The sequence below is a fragment of the Ctenocephalides felis genome, unplaced genomic scaffold (assembly GCF_003426905.1).
Source record: "Ctenocephalides felis isolate EL2017-DRISC unplaced genomic scaffold, ASM342690v1 CF-g0.4_SCAFFOLD_01604, whole genome shotgun sequence".
NCBI classification, from domain to species: Eukaryota; Metazoa; Arthropoda; class Insecta; order Siphonaptera; family Pulicidae; genus Ctenocephalides; species Ctenocephalides felis.
The window spans coordinates 39645980-39666462 of record NW_020537758.1 but is presented as its reverse complement, the minus strand read 5'-3'; the positions used below and the strand labels follow the sequence as shown (position 1 = coordinate 39666462).

The 20483-nt window shown below is 27.8% G+C and overlaps 2 protein-coding genes across 3 annotated transcripts in view; both read left to right on the top strand.

Moving 5' to 3' along the window:
• LOC113373732 (whirlin-like) overlaps positions 1–5418 on the top strand; it is a 33933-nt gene extending 28515 nt beyond the window's left edge. Inside the window, 2 exon segments of the mRNA XM_026614007.1 lie at positions 2559–2663; positions 5332–5418. Of these exon segments, the coding sequence (XP_026469792.1) occupies positions 2559–2663; positions 5332–5418 (192 nt within the window).
• A 2387-nt stretch (positions 5419–7805) lies between these two features.
• The window catches only part of LOC113372786, a 66368-nt gene continuing 53690 nt past the window's right edge, over positions 7806–20483 (top strand). The window contains exons 1-2 of one of the 2 annotated variants that reach the window (XM_026613126.1): positions 7806–7901; positions 17992–18108. In XM_026613126.1, coding sequence (XP_026468911.1) covers positions 17998–18108 — 111 coding nt within the window. In that variant the 5' untranslated portion in view covers positions 7806–7901; positions 17992–17997. Of the gene's footprint in view, positions 7902–14535; positions 14639–17991; positions 18109–20483 lie in introns of those variants that run through there. The other variant, XM_026613127.1, reaches the window with a different exon arrangement.

The window sequence follows — 20483 nt, the reverse complement described above, 5'->3', positions numbered from 1 at the left end:
TATTTTTCATATGTTTGTATATATATATTTGTATATATATATATATATATATACATAAGAATTAGAGGCATGTTGCATACACCTGTTTGTATGAAAGTAAAGTAATTTTTGATAATTGTTATATTAATTAATTTAATCAACAATTAATCGAACAGTAATTACATATTGACTCTATTGATAGAGTGCTCAACGATTTTTATTGATTATTGATAAATAAATTCTAGGTTTCATCTATTTTATATATTGGTTATTATTTATATTAGCATTAGGTTTGAGTGAGTACTTATCAAATTATCGATTATTCAATATCATACTTAATGTCTAAAGCAAAGATAATTAGAAATTATATTAGAACTAGATGACCCGACAGACGTTGTCCTGCACCCATGATTACATTTTTTAATACAATATACTAGTGATGTGCCAAGTCGAATCAAGTGATTCGAATCATTCGAATCAAGCCTTTAACGACTTGATTCGAATCAGATTTTACTTGATTCGAATCAACTCGTATCAAGCCGCGAAATATTTACTGTGATAAAACATGTGTGAACACAATTTTCATAAATATAAAAAAAATGTTTTAATTTAATTCAATATTATAACAATATAAATAATAATAATAATAAATATAAAAAATAATAATAATAAATATAAAAAATAAATCTTGAATTAAATCATGCGAGTCACCCGCCTTTAATACGCTTAAATGTATCACCCGACTCCAATTTATATGACTTTAACCGCATTCAAGTCGATATGAATTGATTCGAGTTCCTATGACTCAAACCGACTTATCCCGACTTCAAGTCGTTATGAATTAATTCGAGTTCCTATGACTCAAACCGACTTATCCCGACTTCAAGTCGTTATGAATTGATTCGAGTTCCTATGACTCAAACCGACTTATCCCGACTTCAAGTCGTTATGAATTGATTCGAGTTCCTATGACTCAAACCGACTTATCCCGACTTCAAGTCGTTATGAATTGATTCGAGTTCCTATGACTCAAACCGACTTATCCCGACTTCAAGTCGGTATGAATTTATCCGAGTTCTACTCAAACTGAATCATACCGACTTGAGTTCGAAACATGTGTCCGTGTTTAGCGTATCGACTTATGGAGATGCAGTGCGTATGGGTCTTGAGTGTTTGTTTATTTTTGACTAAGCGCTGAGAGCAAATTTGTTCATGAAATATCAAAAACTCATTTAGATAATAAATACGCGATTTAGATTTTAATTATTATCAAAATAAACTACACAACGAGTTTTATACACATACAAAATTATTATATTTTAATTATGCAAGTAATGGCAAATTCACACAAATGAAATAATATCAATCTTTACAGTAGTGGATTGAATTTTAAGTCATTCGTAAGACGTTAGATTCAGCTCCCTGTTTAGATTAGATCTAAACAATCAATAATATACACATGCATTCGTTCAACGTAAGATTAAGAATATTGTTTTATATGCTTTAGTGATAGAGAAGTGTTTGGTTATATTTTACTGTAAATTCACTTGAAAGATTAGTTATATTTGTAGCTAGTTTATTATTATATATATAGTACAAATGTATTCATCTCTGCACTTTTTGGAATTAATTGCTTACTAAATTAATTATTTCACTTATAAAATTATTAAAATGATATTATTTCTTCTCTTAAATTATAATTGTTCATATATGAACTTGATTCGAATTGATTCGAATCATGATTCGAATCAGGTTTTTTTCTAATTCGAATCACTCGAATCAGGAAATTTTCGAGTCGGCACATCACTACAATATACTAATATTTACCGTTTACCCAAAAATAATAGTTATTGTGTTTTAAATTACTCTTCACACCAAAATGTATATACATTTATAATAAGAGCAATGTTAAATGTAGAACTGCTTTAAACAGTGACATGTCGTCTTTCGCAATTTTTTCCATTTTTTTCTACAATATTGCACATACATCCCAGTACTTTATAATCACATACATCCTAGAAAATTTCCTTAACAAACTTCAGAAAGATTTATCAAAATCCGAATAATTGTTTAGGAGGAGTATACAGTGAGTGCTTGTAATTTAATATGAACTTTATATAATAGCAATAAAGCTCAAATTGATTATACGCTTTAGATATAAAACGTTTGTATGTGAAAAAGGAAAGGGCTGTTTTTAGGCTTTTCCCGGCAATTAATCGATTTTTTCTTGCCATAAGAACCATCCTTGGACATCAACAAACATTTTAAAAAGGAATTGGACAAATTGGTCCAGGCGTTGTTAAGCAATTTTGCTATTCATTTTTATATTATAGATATGAATCACATTTTCGGTCTACCAATTTGCTTCCAATAATCCGTTTTTCATTAATAAGACTTACCACATTAGCGTTTTTAAATAAATATTTCTACTACTTATTATGGTATTCCTCGTTAGGAGTGAATGATTTGATTATTTTAGAAACCGATGTTAGCTATCGCAAAATACATTTTAAAATTATTTTAGGTAAAAATAAGAATTTTGTAGCATATTCACATAGCATTTGTTTTTCTTTTTTCAGTTAACACTGATGACAGAGCTCCGGGAAATCATTTTACCAGAAGATCGAGTAAGATTTGACGAGCTGGTATACAGGAGGGATGCCCACATCGATCCTCATGCTCGGGTGAGTGTAAATTGATTTTCAAAGACAATATTTGGCCATCGAATTACGTACATAATCTTAGATTTCGACGCTTCTACATGTAATTCAATGCAGATTTGCCTCTTATGAATAATGGTTTTAGTTAAATTGAATTTGCACTCTTGCGATTGCATTTGAATACTTGATTAAAACTGAAATCGCTTCGATTTAAATGTATTTTTAAAATTTCTACAGTTATATCTTCTGGTATTATCATTTGTTATTATATTTTACATAAAACAATGATAATTAAAAATAAGAGTAATCATACTAATATTAATAAATTTGCATCAATAATAATGTTAATGATATCAACAATATTATAAAAATTAGTCGCAATATTTAGAAAAAATTAGAAGGCACGTATGAAAAATAAGAAAATTTAGCACGAATTTTACTAAATTTTTTATTAAATTTTGGTTGATTGTGTTCTAAACAAATTTGTAACACTTTTACCTAGTATTTTAAACAATCCCTTATTTTTTGTTTGAATTAGAGTAAAATATCATTATAATTAACTGATTCTGCAGCATTCCTAATATGCTTGGCTCAAATAATTGCTAAAATTTTGAATCACAAGAATTTCAATAAATAAATAAATTAATTTTGCGACATTTGTGAATACTCAAATAATGATGAATTCTTATGATCTTGATATTGTGATAATATAATTTTAACTATCATACTCATAAGTACTATCAATTTTCAGCAATTTTATAAATTTTAAATTATTTTTTTTTGTGAAATTTATTAACTAAATATTTATTTAACTGAACACACGTAGCTCTTACAACTTAAAATTTACATTTTAATTAATTTAAGAAAATAATTTTCAGAGAAAATTGGAACTACATGGGCAGCACGATCTTTCCGGGGTAAGTTCTATTTTTCAATTTATTCTCTTGTTAAATTATTAATTATATTATCTCTTTAAATTGAATTTATCTGTCACGAATCCTTGTAATGTTTGTTGAATGATTTGACTGTGATTCTTTATTCATCTGTCTTGTATATAGCACTTCGATGATAATTTTCATTGCAACTTGTAGTTCAACTTTCATATTTTTGCATCTTTCTTTAAATTAAGAAATGATTTTTTACTAGAAATTGGTTTAAAATAATCTTCATTTTTATGCACTTCTAAAGAACAGTTCTACGATAAATTATAATAGATAATGAATTAAAGTTACTTTTGAATTACTATTACTATACTATAATAATCTATTGAACTTTATACCAAATATTAGGTATAGACACTAACGTTGCTACCTAATTAGTATATTGGGTAACCTTGCGATTTAAATTATTTATTATTCAAAGGACGTTGTATATAAATAGAGGTTTTATTAATATTTCGAACCTAGAAACCTGATTAATTTCTTTTTTTATTAAAATGTAATAAAGACTGCGAATGTAATGAAGTATACTGAATGTGTGTTGCCTTAAATTGAAGATTTTTAATAAAAAGGGCTTATTTAAATTATAATCAAATAAGGTTTTCAATCAATCGATGTGAATCGATCTGTACTGTTATACTCCTCTGTAATACCTTAATACCTTTTTATATGGCTATAAATTAATCACACAATAAATCACATTATTGCATCAAATAACTTCTCAGTCAACGATTTTTTTTGGTTGATCATGTATCTACAATTAATTAATTAAACTAGTGGTGTATAGTTCCTTAAGGCAAATTGCTGAAACTTCCCGTACCGTATATTCACAAATAAAGTCGAAAATGCAATAACAAAGTCTAAATTATTCATTTGAAGTATATTAGTGAGTTTTATAACTTTAACCAGAATTAAAATTAAAATCCTAATTATTTTCCATATTTAAAAAATAATATTTTTAGGAAATTTAAAAAAAATTGAAAAAAAATCCTTTTTCCAAAAGCAATCGTTAGCACAAGCAGACTATTTTTTAAATCATTCAAATCGGATGCTTAGTTCCCTCGAAAACTGCCATTTTTTGCACATTTGGCACGGTGTCTCCGAAACGGCTGGACCTGCCTTTACCAAGAACTAATCACCACTTCTCCCCATCATTACGAGTTAAATGATTTTTGGATCATTCTAATTGGATGCTCCGTTCTCTCAAACAATCGATTTATTTTTTTGCACTAATTGCTTCGTATCTCCGTAACGGCTCCGTAATCAATAGGAATCGAATGTTTTTTGAACCATTCAAATCGGTTGATCTGTGCGCCCGAAACCGTGGACGAAAAAATGAGTGTGCACAAAACACATACACGCACACACACATCCATTTTATCTGAGGTATGCCAAAGTATTCAGAAACCTTCAAAACGTGAAGAAATGCAAGAAAAATTCATTTTTGATTTTCGGGTCATTACTATAACTTACCCTAGGGGAAGTTAATTAATTGTTCTTGAAGTGCAATTGATCCAACAACTTCCTTGCTAGGCTATAAGATGGATAGCCTCATTTTATACTTCTGACCGAGTCTCTGACTCTTTTTTCAAAGATTTCAACCAATTTATCTCGAATGTGGATATATACTGCCTAGATATATTTTGCAAGTTTTGCATTTATATGTAAAAGAATTCAGGAATTACCATGTTGACAACTATTGATATAATTATGATTTAAATTTTAAAACTTCCATCTAACATTTTCCTTACTAGGCTATGAGATGGTTAGCCCGATTTCATACTTCTGACCGAGTCTCTGACTATTTTTTTAGAGATTTCAACCAATTGCATTTGAGATAAATGCTTTTGGATATGTCTAGATATATATTGCAAGTTTTGCATTAATATGCAAAAGAATTCAAGAATCACCATGTTGACAACTATTGATATGATTATGATTTAAATCTTAAAACTTCCATCCTTCATTCAACTGAAGCATTCCCAGACTGATAACGTATGCGACACATATGATTTACTAAATTTTCATGATAAATCTATATTTTGAAGTAAAGTGAAGTCAACATGTATCGACTTTGATGTACCAGGCGAACAGACGCTTTCTGAAATGGGCGAAGTAAGTGTTTGACTTGCCTCGAAGCGCACATGCGTGTTCTATTTGCCTTCAAGTTATATACATACATGTGCCATGTTTCATTAAAATAGGGGAAAACAGCATTGAATGGAATACTAATGTAAGACCTAAACATGAAACAACATATTTTGAACTACATATTTTTATTACATTATAAATAAATTAATTTAATTTGAGTAATTTTACAAATACTTCACAAATTATACATACATACATACATACAAATATATGTATATTCATATATATATATATATATATATATATACTAGTATAAAAAATATTTTGAATAATTCCAAATATTCGAAGATGTTTCTGTTATGCGAGGTACCATGCGCTACCTGTTGTATTTTTTCAACATACATTCAATATTTTAATCATTGATAATTAATATTATTATCTTTTTTAAAAAATAATATAATAATTAATTTCTATTAATTTCTGTAAAAAAAATCTTAGAGGTATTAACAGTTTAAATAACAAAGATTAATTTTAGAATATTTATTTTTAAATACATTATTACATGATGTTCAATTTATGTATACTAATTAAAATAATTATCTAGAATTTCAAGTATAATAATTAATACTTATAATAATGATGCAACTGTTTTCCGCACCACCCATGAGGTACAGTTGCTAGGCGCGTTTTTTTTAATGTGGTATCGCCACAGAAATAGATACTTTTGTTCGTATTTACGTATCTAACATTTCAGATGGAAATAGACATAGTGTAAATACTACTAAGTATCGATCTGAGCAGCCCTAATCCACTTAAACTAACTTACAAACTAATTATTAACTAAACTAAAACATACTTAACTGACCCAAATATAACGCGAAAACAACCCCGCAAAATGACCTAATATACCCAAAAATTTCGGTTTTTAAGATGGAAAGAACCTCTCGTCGTGAAAAATAAAAATCAATATAAAAACTTTACTTTGTTATTGGAACGGTGATGTTAAATTTATAAAAAAAAGTATTTACATGATGTACCCCCCTCGATCCACCATGTAAACACTTAGAAAAAAACTTCATAGGTTCCCAGCCTATGAAGCTTAAGGGCAAATCATTTTGTGATTTGCAATTATTAATTAATTGATGTTAAGAAAAGCGCGCAAAATAAAAGAAAGGTTCTTCCGCAGCGCCACCCTTTTGAGCTCTTAACAAAAATTCGCGAACAACCCCCAAAAAACGGTACGACCGAAAGATCTGAACGTGAATACGCGTCCCTTCTGATCCTAACTGATTATTGATATGACATAATAATAATAGATACAAGATACAAGTACTATCTAATAATAATATTAATGTAATATAACTAAAGTCTTCTCACATTTTATCTTCACTTCATTCATGTACACCAATTTGTTTGCGATCTTCTGTTGGTCCTTTATTGTCTGGGTAAGCAATTTTCTGGCAATCTTCTTGAAAAGTCGTCGACATCTGTGAAATAAAAATTGATTATTTAATATATTAAATTAATTTAATAATAAATCGCAAACTATTAGACCAAAAATTTTACTTCAAAACACCTCTCAACTTGATGTTAACTGAGGAATGACTAATAGATGGAATATAAGTATGAAAAATAATGCACAATGAGCCTCCAGAGTTGTCCGCCCATGTGCAGAATAGTGTATGAAACCTGAAACAACCCAAGTACATTAGTAAATAAACAAAATAATTAGTAGTCAAATGCAAGTTTTTAAAATATAAAAATTAATATAAATCGATTAATATAAAAGAAACGATAATTCAATACGTAATTCAGTCAAATCAAATCAATCTAAACATAAACATGCGACGTATTCGAAAATAAATTTATGATATTATTACATAATACTTAATTTTCAAAACATTTACCACTGCGATCTTGTCACAACGCTCTCCAAATACAGAATGATATGATTTGTTTTACGGACAAATTTATATAGGGTCAAAAAATCCCCAAAATTGAATTGTTACCAGATGATAATAAACGTTATCTAACCGGGCTTGCCTGTATTATTGAATGGGGATTAATTGCCACAAAATAATACAGTAAAATATCTAGGTATGCACATAGACAAAAGACTGACATGGCATTGGACTATTGGTAATATAGATATTATGATATAAAAAATTTATATTTAGTAATATAGATATAAAAACCAATCAAAGACTCTTCGAGAAATGTGCAATACTCCAAGGTATGTTTTAAACCACATTATTCATAATACCACAAAATTGAAAACCATTCTAACAAACTATTACATTAACCTTTACATTAAAAGAAACTGTTCCATAGATCAGTGTAGATTTATTTTCTTTGAGTGATTCTGTCAATGGAGTATTATTTTATTACTATTGTTATTATTCTTACTATTATTATTATTCTTACTATTACTCTTATTTCATTAATAGAACATTTCTTAGTTATTATAACATTTAGACCGGTTCTCTGCTATGGCGGCAATTGGTGAATGCATATATGTTTCTTGTTCAACGCATTTGTGTAGTACGATACATGGTCAATGATTGCCAATACTAGGTTCTTAGCACCGTAAATTATTTAGATATTATATTTGTAAAATGTATGTAATGTATGTAATGGTTAGAAAATCTTACAATTTACGCCATCAACATAGGCTTACTAGGGCAGTTTTAATCTGGGCAATAACGTGGCATTTTTATTTACTTGTATAAAATGCAATTTTTATTGAAAATATTTTGTTAATCAGTCATGAAATAATTTTTGATATTAAAAATATTAATTTAGCTAATTTGAATAATTAATTATTAATTATCAAAAATATTCATTATTAAAAAAATTAACATTTGTAATCAACTTGTAATCAAGACGGTTGAAAATAGCTTCAAATTGAATACTAAAGAAGCTGATTATTTATTTAATTTAAAATTTTTTTAGTAAAATAAAATATTTTACTAATATTTATATTTTGCCTGTACCGCCAAACGTGGATTTGACACAATCTATTTTTATTATCAATTTTATTTATACACAGAGTGGTTTGGCGTTCAAAATATATTAACTCTTTGCACTCGAATGCCGCTCCGGCGGCAAAATTCATATGAATTTCGGAATTTGCGAGTGGAAAGGGTTAAACAACTATTTATTGTAGATCAGTGTTGAATAACTCAAAACAACATGTCCATCAATGTCTATATAATATAATAATATTATATAGAATATATTCGTAAACACATGCAGATACCCATCCGAGCAGCTACTGCTGCCCTGGTAGGCTGGCCGGTATAATATAGAGTGTGGTGTGTACTTCTATTTCAACTAGTATAAACTACTAAGGAAGCGTTATCGATTTTTAAGGATTTTTGGACTCCCTCTCTTCCTTGGTGATACGTGTTGACATTCAAAATTACCACCCCTCTCCCACCAAACATCACGTGTATTTTTAGTTACAAGAAAAAATTGTAAAATTTTTGATTTTATTTTAAATTTAAAATAAAATTAGGAAAAATATAAATACACGTGACATCCTACAATACCCCTTACTACTCCACGTCACATTTTTTGTCTTTTTGCCAAACCCCCCGTCCCCCTAAAAACCTCACGTGATTAATAGACGCTCCCTAACTAGGCTGCGATCAGTTTTAATAATATTTTTATAATATCGAAAATTTCTTTTCATAAAGGTTCAATATTGGAAACAAACCTTTGATTATTTAGAGATTTGTGGTGTCTATATGACCAATAGACCAATAAATGACATTTTTTATGGGTCGTACTTTCTTATTATGGTTGAATGTAAAACATTCTATAATTTTAATCGTAATTAACTTGAAAAAATTGTGGCTTGATTAGGTAATTTTCCTATGAAGCGCTAATTTCTTATCGGTTGTTTTTCTTCAATCTACTACTGGTGTACGAATTATCTGTAATTAATTTACCTCTGTCTTTAATTTAACTTGATTTATTTACATAAATAAAAGAAATTGATTTCTATAATAATTTTCTATTTTTTCGCTGGTTCTTAACCATTTCATTATTGGTTTTAGATTTTAACATTTGTTTGTTCGTGCTTCTGCCTGTCTATATAATACTGTTTTATTCTAAATTACTTAAGACAGGTAGAATATATGTTTTGGTGAATATTTTGCAATTTAGCATTAAAAGGCATATGGACTACTGGCAGAATCATTTGGTTCCTAGTAGCAAAGCAGTTATATTTTTTTACAAGACTCAAATTGAAATTACAAGCGTTTCTTAAAACAAGGCTTTCAAATTGATTTTATAATGAATAAATAATATGTATGATTCTTCTCATTAATTTTGCTTTTGGCAATAATTTTAATATGTTAGTTATCTATAATATAACAACGAATTTGAAATATTAATGTACAAAAATTATTTTATACATTATTTTATTATTAATATAATAATATGACAAATATTGTGCAATATTACAAAATAAAAATGTCAATTGTAATCGAGTAACATTCGCACTTCGAATTGTTTTTTTTATATTTGGATTAAATTTTTCGTCTACGATTTCAAGACCACAGGGCAACCGATTTGAATGATTTAAAAACAATTCAGATAAGATAGTTGAGTTTTATCAAACGCAGGTCCTGCCGTTTCGGAGATACAGAGCTACTAGTTAAGAATGTCTAGAATAGGCAAGCCATTGGGTTGCTTTTTCTAGCTATTTGTAAATGATAATACCATCATGATAGCTTACAGAAAAACAAATATTGATTGCTATTCCAATTCAAACAAAAAAAATCAGAAATGCTTTTACAAAATTACGTTTTTCATTCGACTATTCGATTATCTCATGCTGCAAATGTAGAATAGGGAGTATTCATTCGCTTTGAAAGTTGACTGTGAGTGAGTCGCAATTTATATGTTATTCCCGCTCTGATATCACCTCATATGATAAATAATATTGAATTTGCCAGAAGCGACACATTCTTGAAGCGCTTCTGCTCGCCTGGTATTTCCATACACATATGAATCCGTGCACGCACATGTGATCATATGTGAAAATATCACATGTGACATGAGGAGAAATGTTTTTACTTTATACACATAGCCATGTGAACGTGGAATATATTTGTATTCATATATTTTTATAAATCTAAGTGTAACAATGTATGTTTATGTGCGTGCGTATGCATTTATTGAGAGAAGAGAGAATACTGCGTATGATGATTCGGGCGTGGATGCTGCGTAACGTATTCCTAGGGGCTTGTACACACATATGGCGGAATATTTCCTGTACATTGTAATATTTATCTTGAAATATTGTATTATTTATTAAGGTAAATAATATTTATTTCATTTCTTTTATTAAACATAATATAAAATGCAATACTTATTATACAATCTTTTGTAGTAGACATTTAGCAATTTGTATAATACATATATGTATTATACAAATTGCTAAATATCTACTACAAAAGATTGTATAATAAGTATATATATATCACGTGATCGATTTTTAAGAATTTTTGGACCTCTTTCTTGCCCTTGGTATATTTAAAATTAACCACCATGTCCAACCCAATGTCAAATGATTTTTTACTAACTGAAAAAAAAATCGTAAAATTTTGGATTTTTTTAAAAACTTTTTTACTTTTTTGGAAACTCAGGTAAATACACGTGATATATTACTAGAACCTCCTCTCCAACTTGGTATATCGTGATTTTTTGTCAAACGTCACGTGATTCAATAGAGGGCTCCAAAAAGTGAAAATTAAGATGCATACGTTTTTTTTCACATATATTTATTGCTGACCAAAATAATATAATTTTTTAAGACAATATGCTGGTTGTGTATGCATTTAAAGAATTTATCTCCAATAAGATATCTCCCTTTATTATTTTTTGACATTTCATTTAATATTCTTCGAGTAGAAGATTCTTAAGATACATAAGTAGTTTTTTCATTTGTGATTGCAAGATAACTCACTCTGGCTTACACCTAAACTAATTCTATATGATTTTTACAAATTAATTAAATCTAATATTAATAACTGACTAGTGGAAACAATATGTCTCCATAAAACACTGATCGATATGTTTTATTTCAAATTTTCTGTAAAAATTTTGTAAAATTAAATTTTTGTGTAAAATCTTACAACTAAACTAAATCTAACTTACATTTATACTGATTTTAAAATATTTTTTTAGCAATTTTTCCTTTGTACTATTGAGAAAATCAATAATGTAAATTTTTATACTAACGCATTTTATTTGATGATGGCATTTAATCATCTAAAATAAAATATTTGTACAAGAAATTATATCGAAAATGTGTCTTTATGAAACACTGGTCTATATGATTGGTTTCAAATTTTCTTTGAGAATTATGAAATGTGTACGCGATTCATATTTTTTTCTCTAATAAAATGAAGCTAACCTGGAATTCAGAACTAACTTTTTAATTAACTATTAACTGACCTAATTTTTATTAACTATTTTTACAAATAAATTAAATCTAATATTAATAACTAGTGAAAAAAATCTAAACTTGTAGGATTCAGCCTTACTAGATATGTCCTTCCATATAATGCTAGATTTAAATTTGATGTATTGCTGAATATGATATGTATTGATGAATTTCATTTGATTGCATTTGATGATGACATTTAGTCATCTGCAATGAATCAGTTGTACTATAAGTTATAACAAAACTTTATCTGCCTAAAACACTGATCGATATGTTTGATTTCAAATTTTGTGTGAGAATTGCTATATATTTGAGAAATGTTACTGTATTCCTACTTTTTCTTCTAATTATATGAAGATAGTCTGACTTCAAAACTAAATCGGTGTATTGATGGATTTTTCAAAGTTAACACGATATTTCGCATATCGTGAGATGTTGATTTAAATATATGGACTTTATATTAGATTCCTTACTATAAATGTGAATCATTTATCTATTTCTCTAGAAACCATTTTCTCAATAATGCCTTTTTGCTATGACGTGAAAAATTGAGATTGTGAAAATGAAATATGCACTGGTATATAATTAGTATGATTACATTCATTGTTATATATATGTTATATATTATTAAAGTAATTCTAAAATTGCATAACGCAGCATGGACTGTAACTCCGACAAAGTTTTAAATTATACGTTGTGACATTTGTCTACAACGGCATTTCGTTGTCTTTTGTGGTCACCGGAATATATGCTCTATTTCTTCAAAATAAAGCCAATAATGGTAACACATATGATATTCTATGGATTATCGAAGGAAGAAATAATAATTAATTGCAAACAGAAATATATTATATTAAAGTGCTTATATCTAGCATTTTGTCAAATTGCACTCCTTTTCAATAGCCAATAATTATTTTTTGAAAATCAATACTGGGAAATTCAAACTCATTCAATATCATGACCGACTGGCCTGTTTTTATTTTGTCAATCAAAAAAAAATTTCTAAATAATATTAATTTTATTACTAGTTAAGAAAATTTACTTCTTGACATTATATACTTCTTATATTTATTTTATTTAAATTTTATTGAATTTATTTGATTGAAATTGTAAAATTAAAAAAAAACTTCAAACATTCAAAATCTTTTGACCATTATCAAATATTTAGAAAATTAATGTATTTTAATATAACATGCCCAAAACACTACCAGTTGTGGCGTTGTTCTCTGGCAGGTTGGTTTGGATGATCCTCAAGACGGCTTTTGTATTTTGTCAGCGTCTTTATATTAACCAATACGGAACATACATTAAGGCATTTAAAATTTTTCTTAGTAATTCATTTTGGCATCTTTGAAATTTCATCTCGCTTAATTTGGAAGAAATGGAGTGAATTTGTAGATTTTGAAAACTGATGTATGGTAACAAGCCTGGTAAGGTTGTGGCGTAGTTCTATGACAAGTGAGTTTGGGTGATCCCCGAGACGGCTTTTGTAATTGTCTAAATGTGTTCGTATGTCACCAATTATTGTTTTCACGTCGGCGTCAATACGATATATATTTTGGAACCTTCGAAATTTTTTTTTTTTGGCACCTCAGCAATTTTTATCACCCTTGATTTGGACGCTGATCCCCATAGTTGTGTAAGGATTCAATATTGTTTATATGCTGCAAATAGCCGTGCCTTTAGGCAAGTTGATAGAACATTCCATTTTATAAAGAAATTTAAGATTAAATGTTGTATTAGATTTTTGTTTTTACAAATTCTCCTTAAATTTTTTGTTGGGAAGCTGAAGGTTTTAAATGTTATCGAAGAACCAATTATTTTATTAGAGAAAATTTTGTCAGAGCTTTGCTATTTCCATTGTGTTCTGGTCCTCAAATTGACCAAAACTCATTCGAAGCATTGGAATTGCTAGTAATTTTTTTAATATTGCCTTATTCAATTAATCCTTGTTATATATAATATTTCATAAAATGAATAACCTAAGGATGTTTTTGATTTTTTCTACTATATCTAAATTTAAATATTATTTTAATTTCTCATGCTATGATGTCGAAGTCTCGAGTATCAAACCTGCATTATTAATAATAAATAATTCAATTAATTAAATCAAATTCATTATAATTGATACTAAGTTTTGAAGCACGTGTTTTTTCGCACTCCTGTACAAATTTTTATTTCATAAATCTTTAAAAAATTATACCCTGTTACAACTTATTACGAATAGGTATAAATTATTCCATATATATATTTAGTTTCATTCCTATGTAAATATCCAACTAGAGCACGTTGTGTAAATTCTTTTTGCATCATTTTTTTAGATTTTTCTATTTTTCTATCACGAATGAATTTTTTTCTTAATTTTTTTATCGACGTTCGCGAATAGCTTTTGTCATTGAACGTTGTTTTCAGGACGGTGGTGCAATTTTTGGTGAACCTATGATGGAGGACCACTTAAGATCACCTTCGGAAGATTCCGGAGTAGGTTTACAAGCTCATGATAGGCAATCTAGGTGAGATTGGTATCAAAAAACAAATTAAAGATTTTAATAGAATGAATTACATTTTTAATAATTTATTGGCGTTTTTGGCAAAATTATAGAATACTCTAATAAAAAATGAACGAACATAGGAAAGTACCACAAATATGTACCAAAAAGTTAAACTTTTAAGATAGATAAATTTTTGATAAGCAATAAAGAATATTGCAGTCGTGGTAAATTGTTCAAGCAATAATTTTATCGAAAGTACGGAGTTAAAAATAAATTGATCGCAAACTGATTTTTATAATCTAATGTTTAATGACTGGTAATTTCTAATTTTCCTATAAGTGTCGTTTCGAGACTTGTTTTTCTATAACAATCAATTATATTAGCCTGGTAAATTTCGTTTTTTTATCTCGCGATAATTATTTCTATGTCGATTAGTAAAAATTCGCATGTGTCTTCAGAACTCCTCGTCATACTGGATGGAGTCATCAACGTCCAACAACAACGGATCTAATGTTGTCGAACGATGAAGACACCGATACGCAGGTATATTTTGTCAATTAGAAATAAACCCTGCAACTTTCTTAAATCAATTTTCATAAAATTAGATCACACACCTTGTGCTAGTCTCTATATCCCAACTTTTCCATTTGGAGTTTATATGAATTAATTTTAATTTTTCAATGTTTTTATTGGAATGTATTAGCAAAATTTCTTCTATGTTTTAGAATACCTTCTTCGCTTCTATTCTGTTGACACGTTTTTTGATATTGCACCTTAGTATTGTGTTGTTTGTGAATACTCTTTACTTTAAGAAGTGGTTTTTAAGAATAAATATATTTTTAAAAATATTTTTGCGAATGACTATAATCATTTCGTTAAGAGAAAATTAAAAGAAGTAAATAACTGATCATTAATCTGTTGTAAAATTCTTCAAAATATTAGTATAAATAGGTTTTTTGTAGTTATTTGATGTCTGTTCTAAATTGTTAATATCTATAGACAATGCACATGTATTAACTTCAAATTTTAAATAAAGAAAATCAAAAGAATCATTCCAGAATCAACCTGCTTCAAACTGTTAAATTATCTTCTTTTACTAAAATATTAAAATTGCTCGGTTTAGAAGTTTTTGGATTTTAACAGAAGTCATATATAAAATTTCTGAGATTCTATAATTCACTGTATACTAGGTATACTATACTCTTACTTTATTTTGTTGACCTACAAAACTCTTCTACAAAAATATAAGATCACATCTAAACTAAAAATCGAAAAAATGATTAGACTCGTTTAAGATTTTCAAGTAAACTATTTTTTTACTAATAGAAAATAAAATGCTTTAAAATCTTCTTTATAAATGCATAATATATTAAAAATAAAACTAAAAATCAGAATGATGAATATATAAAAATGTAAATTAGAAAAATTACAATCGTGGAAGTCTTCGAATAGTTTTCAAACTTTCAAAAAAGTAAAAAAATGGCCTTGCTGATTTTAATCAAAAGCTAATCAGCAACATTCTGATTTTTATGTAGAACATGACTTCATGTCCTTTGTAAACATGTCCTTTGAAAAGGACAATAACGAGATGAGAAATATGTAGAAGTGATATATGTAGAAGAAATATGTAGAAGTGATATATGTATATGTTAAATAACAAAATACGGCCATCCAACGTTCTTCTTAATAGTTATACTTTTCACTTAATACTTTATTTATTATGCACTATTTCTTAGTCAATTATAAATGGACTCCTTTATTCGAATTTAAAATTTCTTCTGCTGCAGACAGTTTCTAAAGTATTTCTGTAGGACTACCTAACGACATGAGTTTAGTTCTACCTATCACTTCTAATTTTAATAACGTTGAATTGGCTTTTTACAGTTTGGGTAAATTAGCACTTAATACTCGTATCTCTCCTCTAAATACCATATTCCATATCTCAAAAATCTCATACACGTTGTTCTTTTTTGGTGGCAAGATACTTGAATATCAAATTATGGTTATGATCACCTGACTAAGAAACGGGAGATCTTTGTTTTTTAATAGACAAGATAGAGGAATATGTTACTGACCATGTCAACTCATGCATTTAACCTCTGCCAGTTCGCCCGTATTATTTATATAAAGAATTTACTATGAAGATTCTACTATCTAAAAAAAATTATAAATTTTACTGTTTTATTAACATTACCTTTTAGTTTGAAGATATTATTTAATTAAACTACTTAAAATAATTTATGAAAACAGAGACAATAAGTAGTATATTTTCTTGTCAATATTGTTATTGCTCTTAATGAAGATTTCATTGAATCTACTTAGGCATATTTGTTTATTGCATTTCATATAGGTAGATCGTAATATGCATACTTCAAAAATTTTGGTAGTTACTTGAGCATAATCAATCAGTTTTACACTTCAATCAAAAAATTTAGTAATTTGGAACTCGATATTTTAAGTTAATGCAAATGTTTGGTCTTTGAAGATGGAGCATTATGATAGTGTGTAGTATAACCATTTGTTTATAAAAGTTTCGACAAATAAGGCCATCATTTCCAGAGACCTAGTTCTCTGTAACTCTTACACTAACTTAAGCATATAAAGATATACCAGAGACAGATTTTGCAAGAAAAAGGTGAAATTGTTTCTGTTGATACAAATTACCTCTCTGTCAGGTGAAATTGAAAAAAGTAATTTAGGCTGTAAAAACAACTTCATCAGTTTTGATTATTGCATCATAGTTATGAAAGTGAGAAAAATAAGTCCGAACCAAATACGCTACTCCCTCTGCAGGGTTGCAACCATCCGGTATAAAAGCTCAATGCCATGAAGATTGCCGCTTTCATAACCAATATAATAAGATAATACTTCTGAACACTATAAAAACGTTCCAGAAAACCGCGTCCAGATTATTATATTACTTGAACAAAAAGTAAGGTACGACAGAGTTCAGTAATATAAATAGTTTTTTGTAAATTACGTTTAATTAAATAACCAAGAATAAAAACAGTGCTATCAATATTTAGGTCGTGTTAGCTTTGAAAGTATATTAGGAAATGAGAAAAATATGATCAAATACACGCATGTCTTGATTTCTTTTATTTCCACGCATGTGACGATTTATTCCAATTATTGCACCTACTTTTAAAGTTGGGATTTTGGATAATTTTTTTGCAAGAGTGGATGTAATAATATTAGTCTTTTATAAAAAGGGAAGAAAAGACATAACTTACATTTATCTGTTTATTTCAACCTATATATTCTAGTTGGTTTTGCTATTCTGTTGTGTATTATTCACTGTGATTTTCTCCTTTGTATATTATATAGTGTGTTCTATTCGATGTAAAATTAGCAAATGCCTAATTTTATTTCAGAATTATATGCAAGATGACGAGTTGGCAGGTGGTCGTGGTTCTAGAAGGCATTCCAGCCCTGGAGAGTCCAGAGAGGGATCGCAAATGGCGTTGCACAGGCCTGATTATGAGGATTCGGTTCGTACTTTTTATCTATAAAAATTTTAATTTATATATATATATATATATATATCTTTGCGTGTTTTACAGAAATTATTTAAAGCAATCTTACCAAAACAATGATATCAAACATAATGATCAGTATTGAGAAGAAAATACTGTAAAACTATTAAAAAAACATTGACAGTAAAATTTCTTAAGAAAATTAAATAAATAATAAAAAACTAATATTAGAAATATTTCCTTGTATTCTGTTAAAATTCGTCACCGACATCTGACACTGTATATAACTAACCCAGATCTAAAAAGTTAAAATCGTGTCTTTTCTCTTTTTATGAGTCCCACGTTGGAAAACACTGCTCTAAATTAAAGCAAACTAAAATTTGCAAGCGGCTTCATTATTCTCAATGAATAAATTTATCACTTAGCGTTATTTATATTACACATTCATGAAATAAGAGAAATTATGTGAAACCGACAATGACCTTTGTGGTAACAGTAATGTGTGTGAGAATTTGATTATTCATTCTATTTTCATTTGCATTCAATGAAGTAATGAAATGAATATTAATATTGTAACTGCTTAATTAATTGAAACTGAATTGAATTATGAGAAATACGATTAACCGTTAATCCATGGATTATCTGAAACTCAAACACCATAAGAACTAATTTTGGGTTTTTATGCATATTGTTGCAATTAGCGGAGAAAAAATAAAGAAAGATTTTCATCATAAAACCAACTTTTTTTCAACTTTATAATGAAATCGTTATTTGAATGTGTTTTTATATATAACTTCACTTTGCCATGAATCTGCATTAGTTTGTTTTACATTTTTCAAACATAACATATTTTTATTAATTTTCCGAATAAATAAAAAATTATAAAAAAATAAACTCGGTACGTATATTATACTATTCCATGTAATCTCATTGCACGCAATCTTTTATACTATTGTGGGTATGAATTGTTTTATATATAAAATTGAATTTGCCGAACTTTATAATGAAATCGTTATTGAATGTGTTTTAATATATAACTTCACTTTGCCATGAATCTGCATTAGTTTTGTTACATTTTTCAAACATAACATATTTTTATTAATTTCCGAATAAATAAAAAATTATAAAAAAATAAACTCGGTACGTATATTATACTATTCCATGTAATCTCATTGCACGCAATCTTTTATACTATTGTGGGTATGAATTGTTTTATATATAAAATTGAATTTGCCGAACCATAACCTCAGTCAAATTACGAGTCATATTAAAAACCAATGGAACAATGAGGTCTATACAACTATAAATAAATGCACAATATCTACCTCTATACAATTTTTAAGTTCAGATAAGTTTAAATATTATTTTAGTGCCTTTTTCTTTGCTCAATGGAGTAATTGCATTTAGAATCTGCGCAGTTCCTCTTTATTTCATGCACTTTGATGCCATCAAGATTTATTTTAATCTTCGTCTAAAAAACTATCTAGATTTCATATACCTTTATTGAGCAAATTTCAAGATTTTTTTTAATTTCCTTGTTCTAGTTTTTTCACATTATTGTTGAATATTACAATTAATAGTACTGACTCATTTATATAATAATATTGCAAAATCATGTAGTGGAATTGGTGTCATATCTCATCGAGTGCCACTGACATTGGAATATACTCGTATATATATATATATATATATATATATATATATATATATATATATGTATATATATATATATATATATATATATATATATATATATATATATATATATATAATATATAAATATTTCTACACTAAAACTGGCCAAATCGGTTCAGCTTTTTTCGAATTATAACAAATCTAACAGAGCATCAAGTTTCATTTATATATATATAATATATATATATATATATATATATAAATGAAGAAATGAAATGAATGAAATTAGATTTGCTATAATTCGAAAAAAGCTGAACCGATTTGGCCAGTTTTAGTGTAGAAATATTTGTGCTAATCGAGAGGTAGTGGGAAAGGTGAGATATTATTCCAAAATTGCGTAGAAACTTTACATTTTTAATTTAAAAGTTTTTGTAGAAGCGTAATTCAAAATGAAACAATTAACTGCGGGTTATACGTCAAATATCAAATGGTTTTGACAGATTATGTTCAATAATAGAATGTTTTAGAAGAATAATATTTAATTGCAGTAAGTAGTTTTAAACTGGTTGCAAATGTTATTAGAAATTCAAAATATCAACTTTTTTGAAATGTTTGAAACGTCAACTTTTGGATGTTGGAAATTGTTTACAAATACCTTATATGGTAACAACGTTTACCGGGCCAGCTAATATATATATATATACATATATAAATGTTGTATAGAAGGTCATTCAAACCGTTTTTTGAACTTTCAG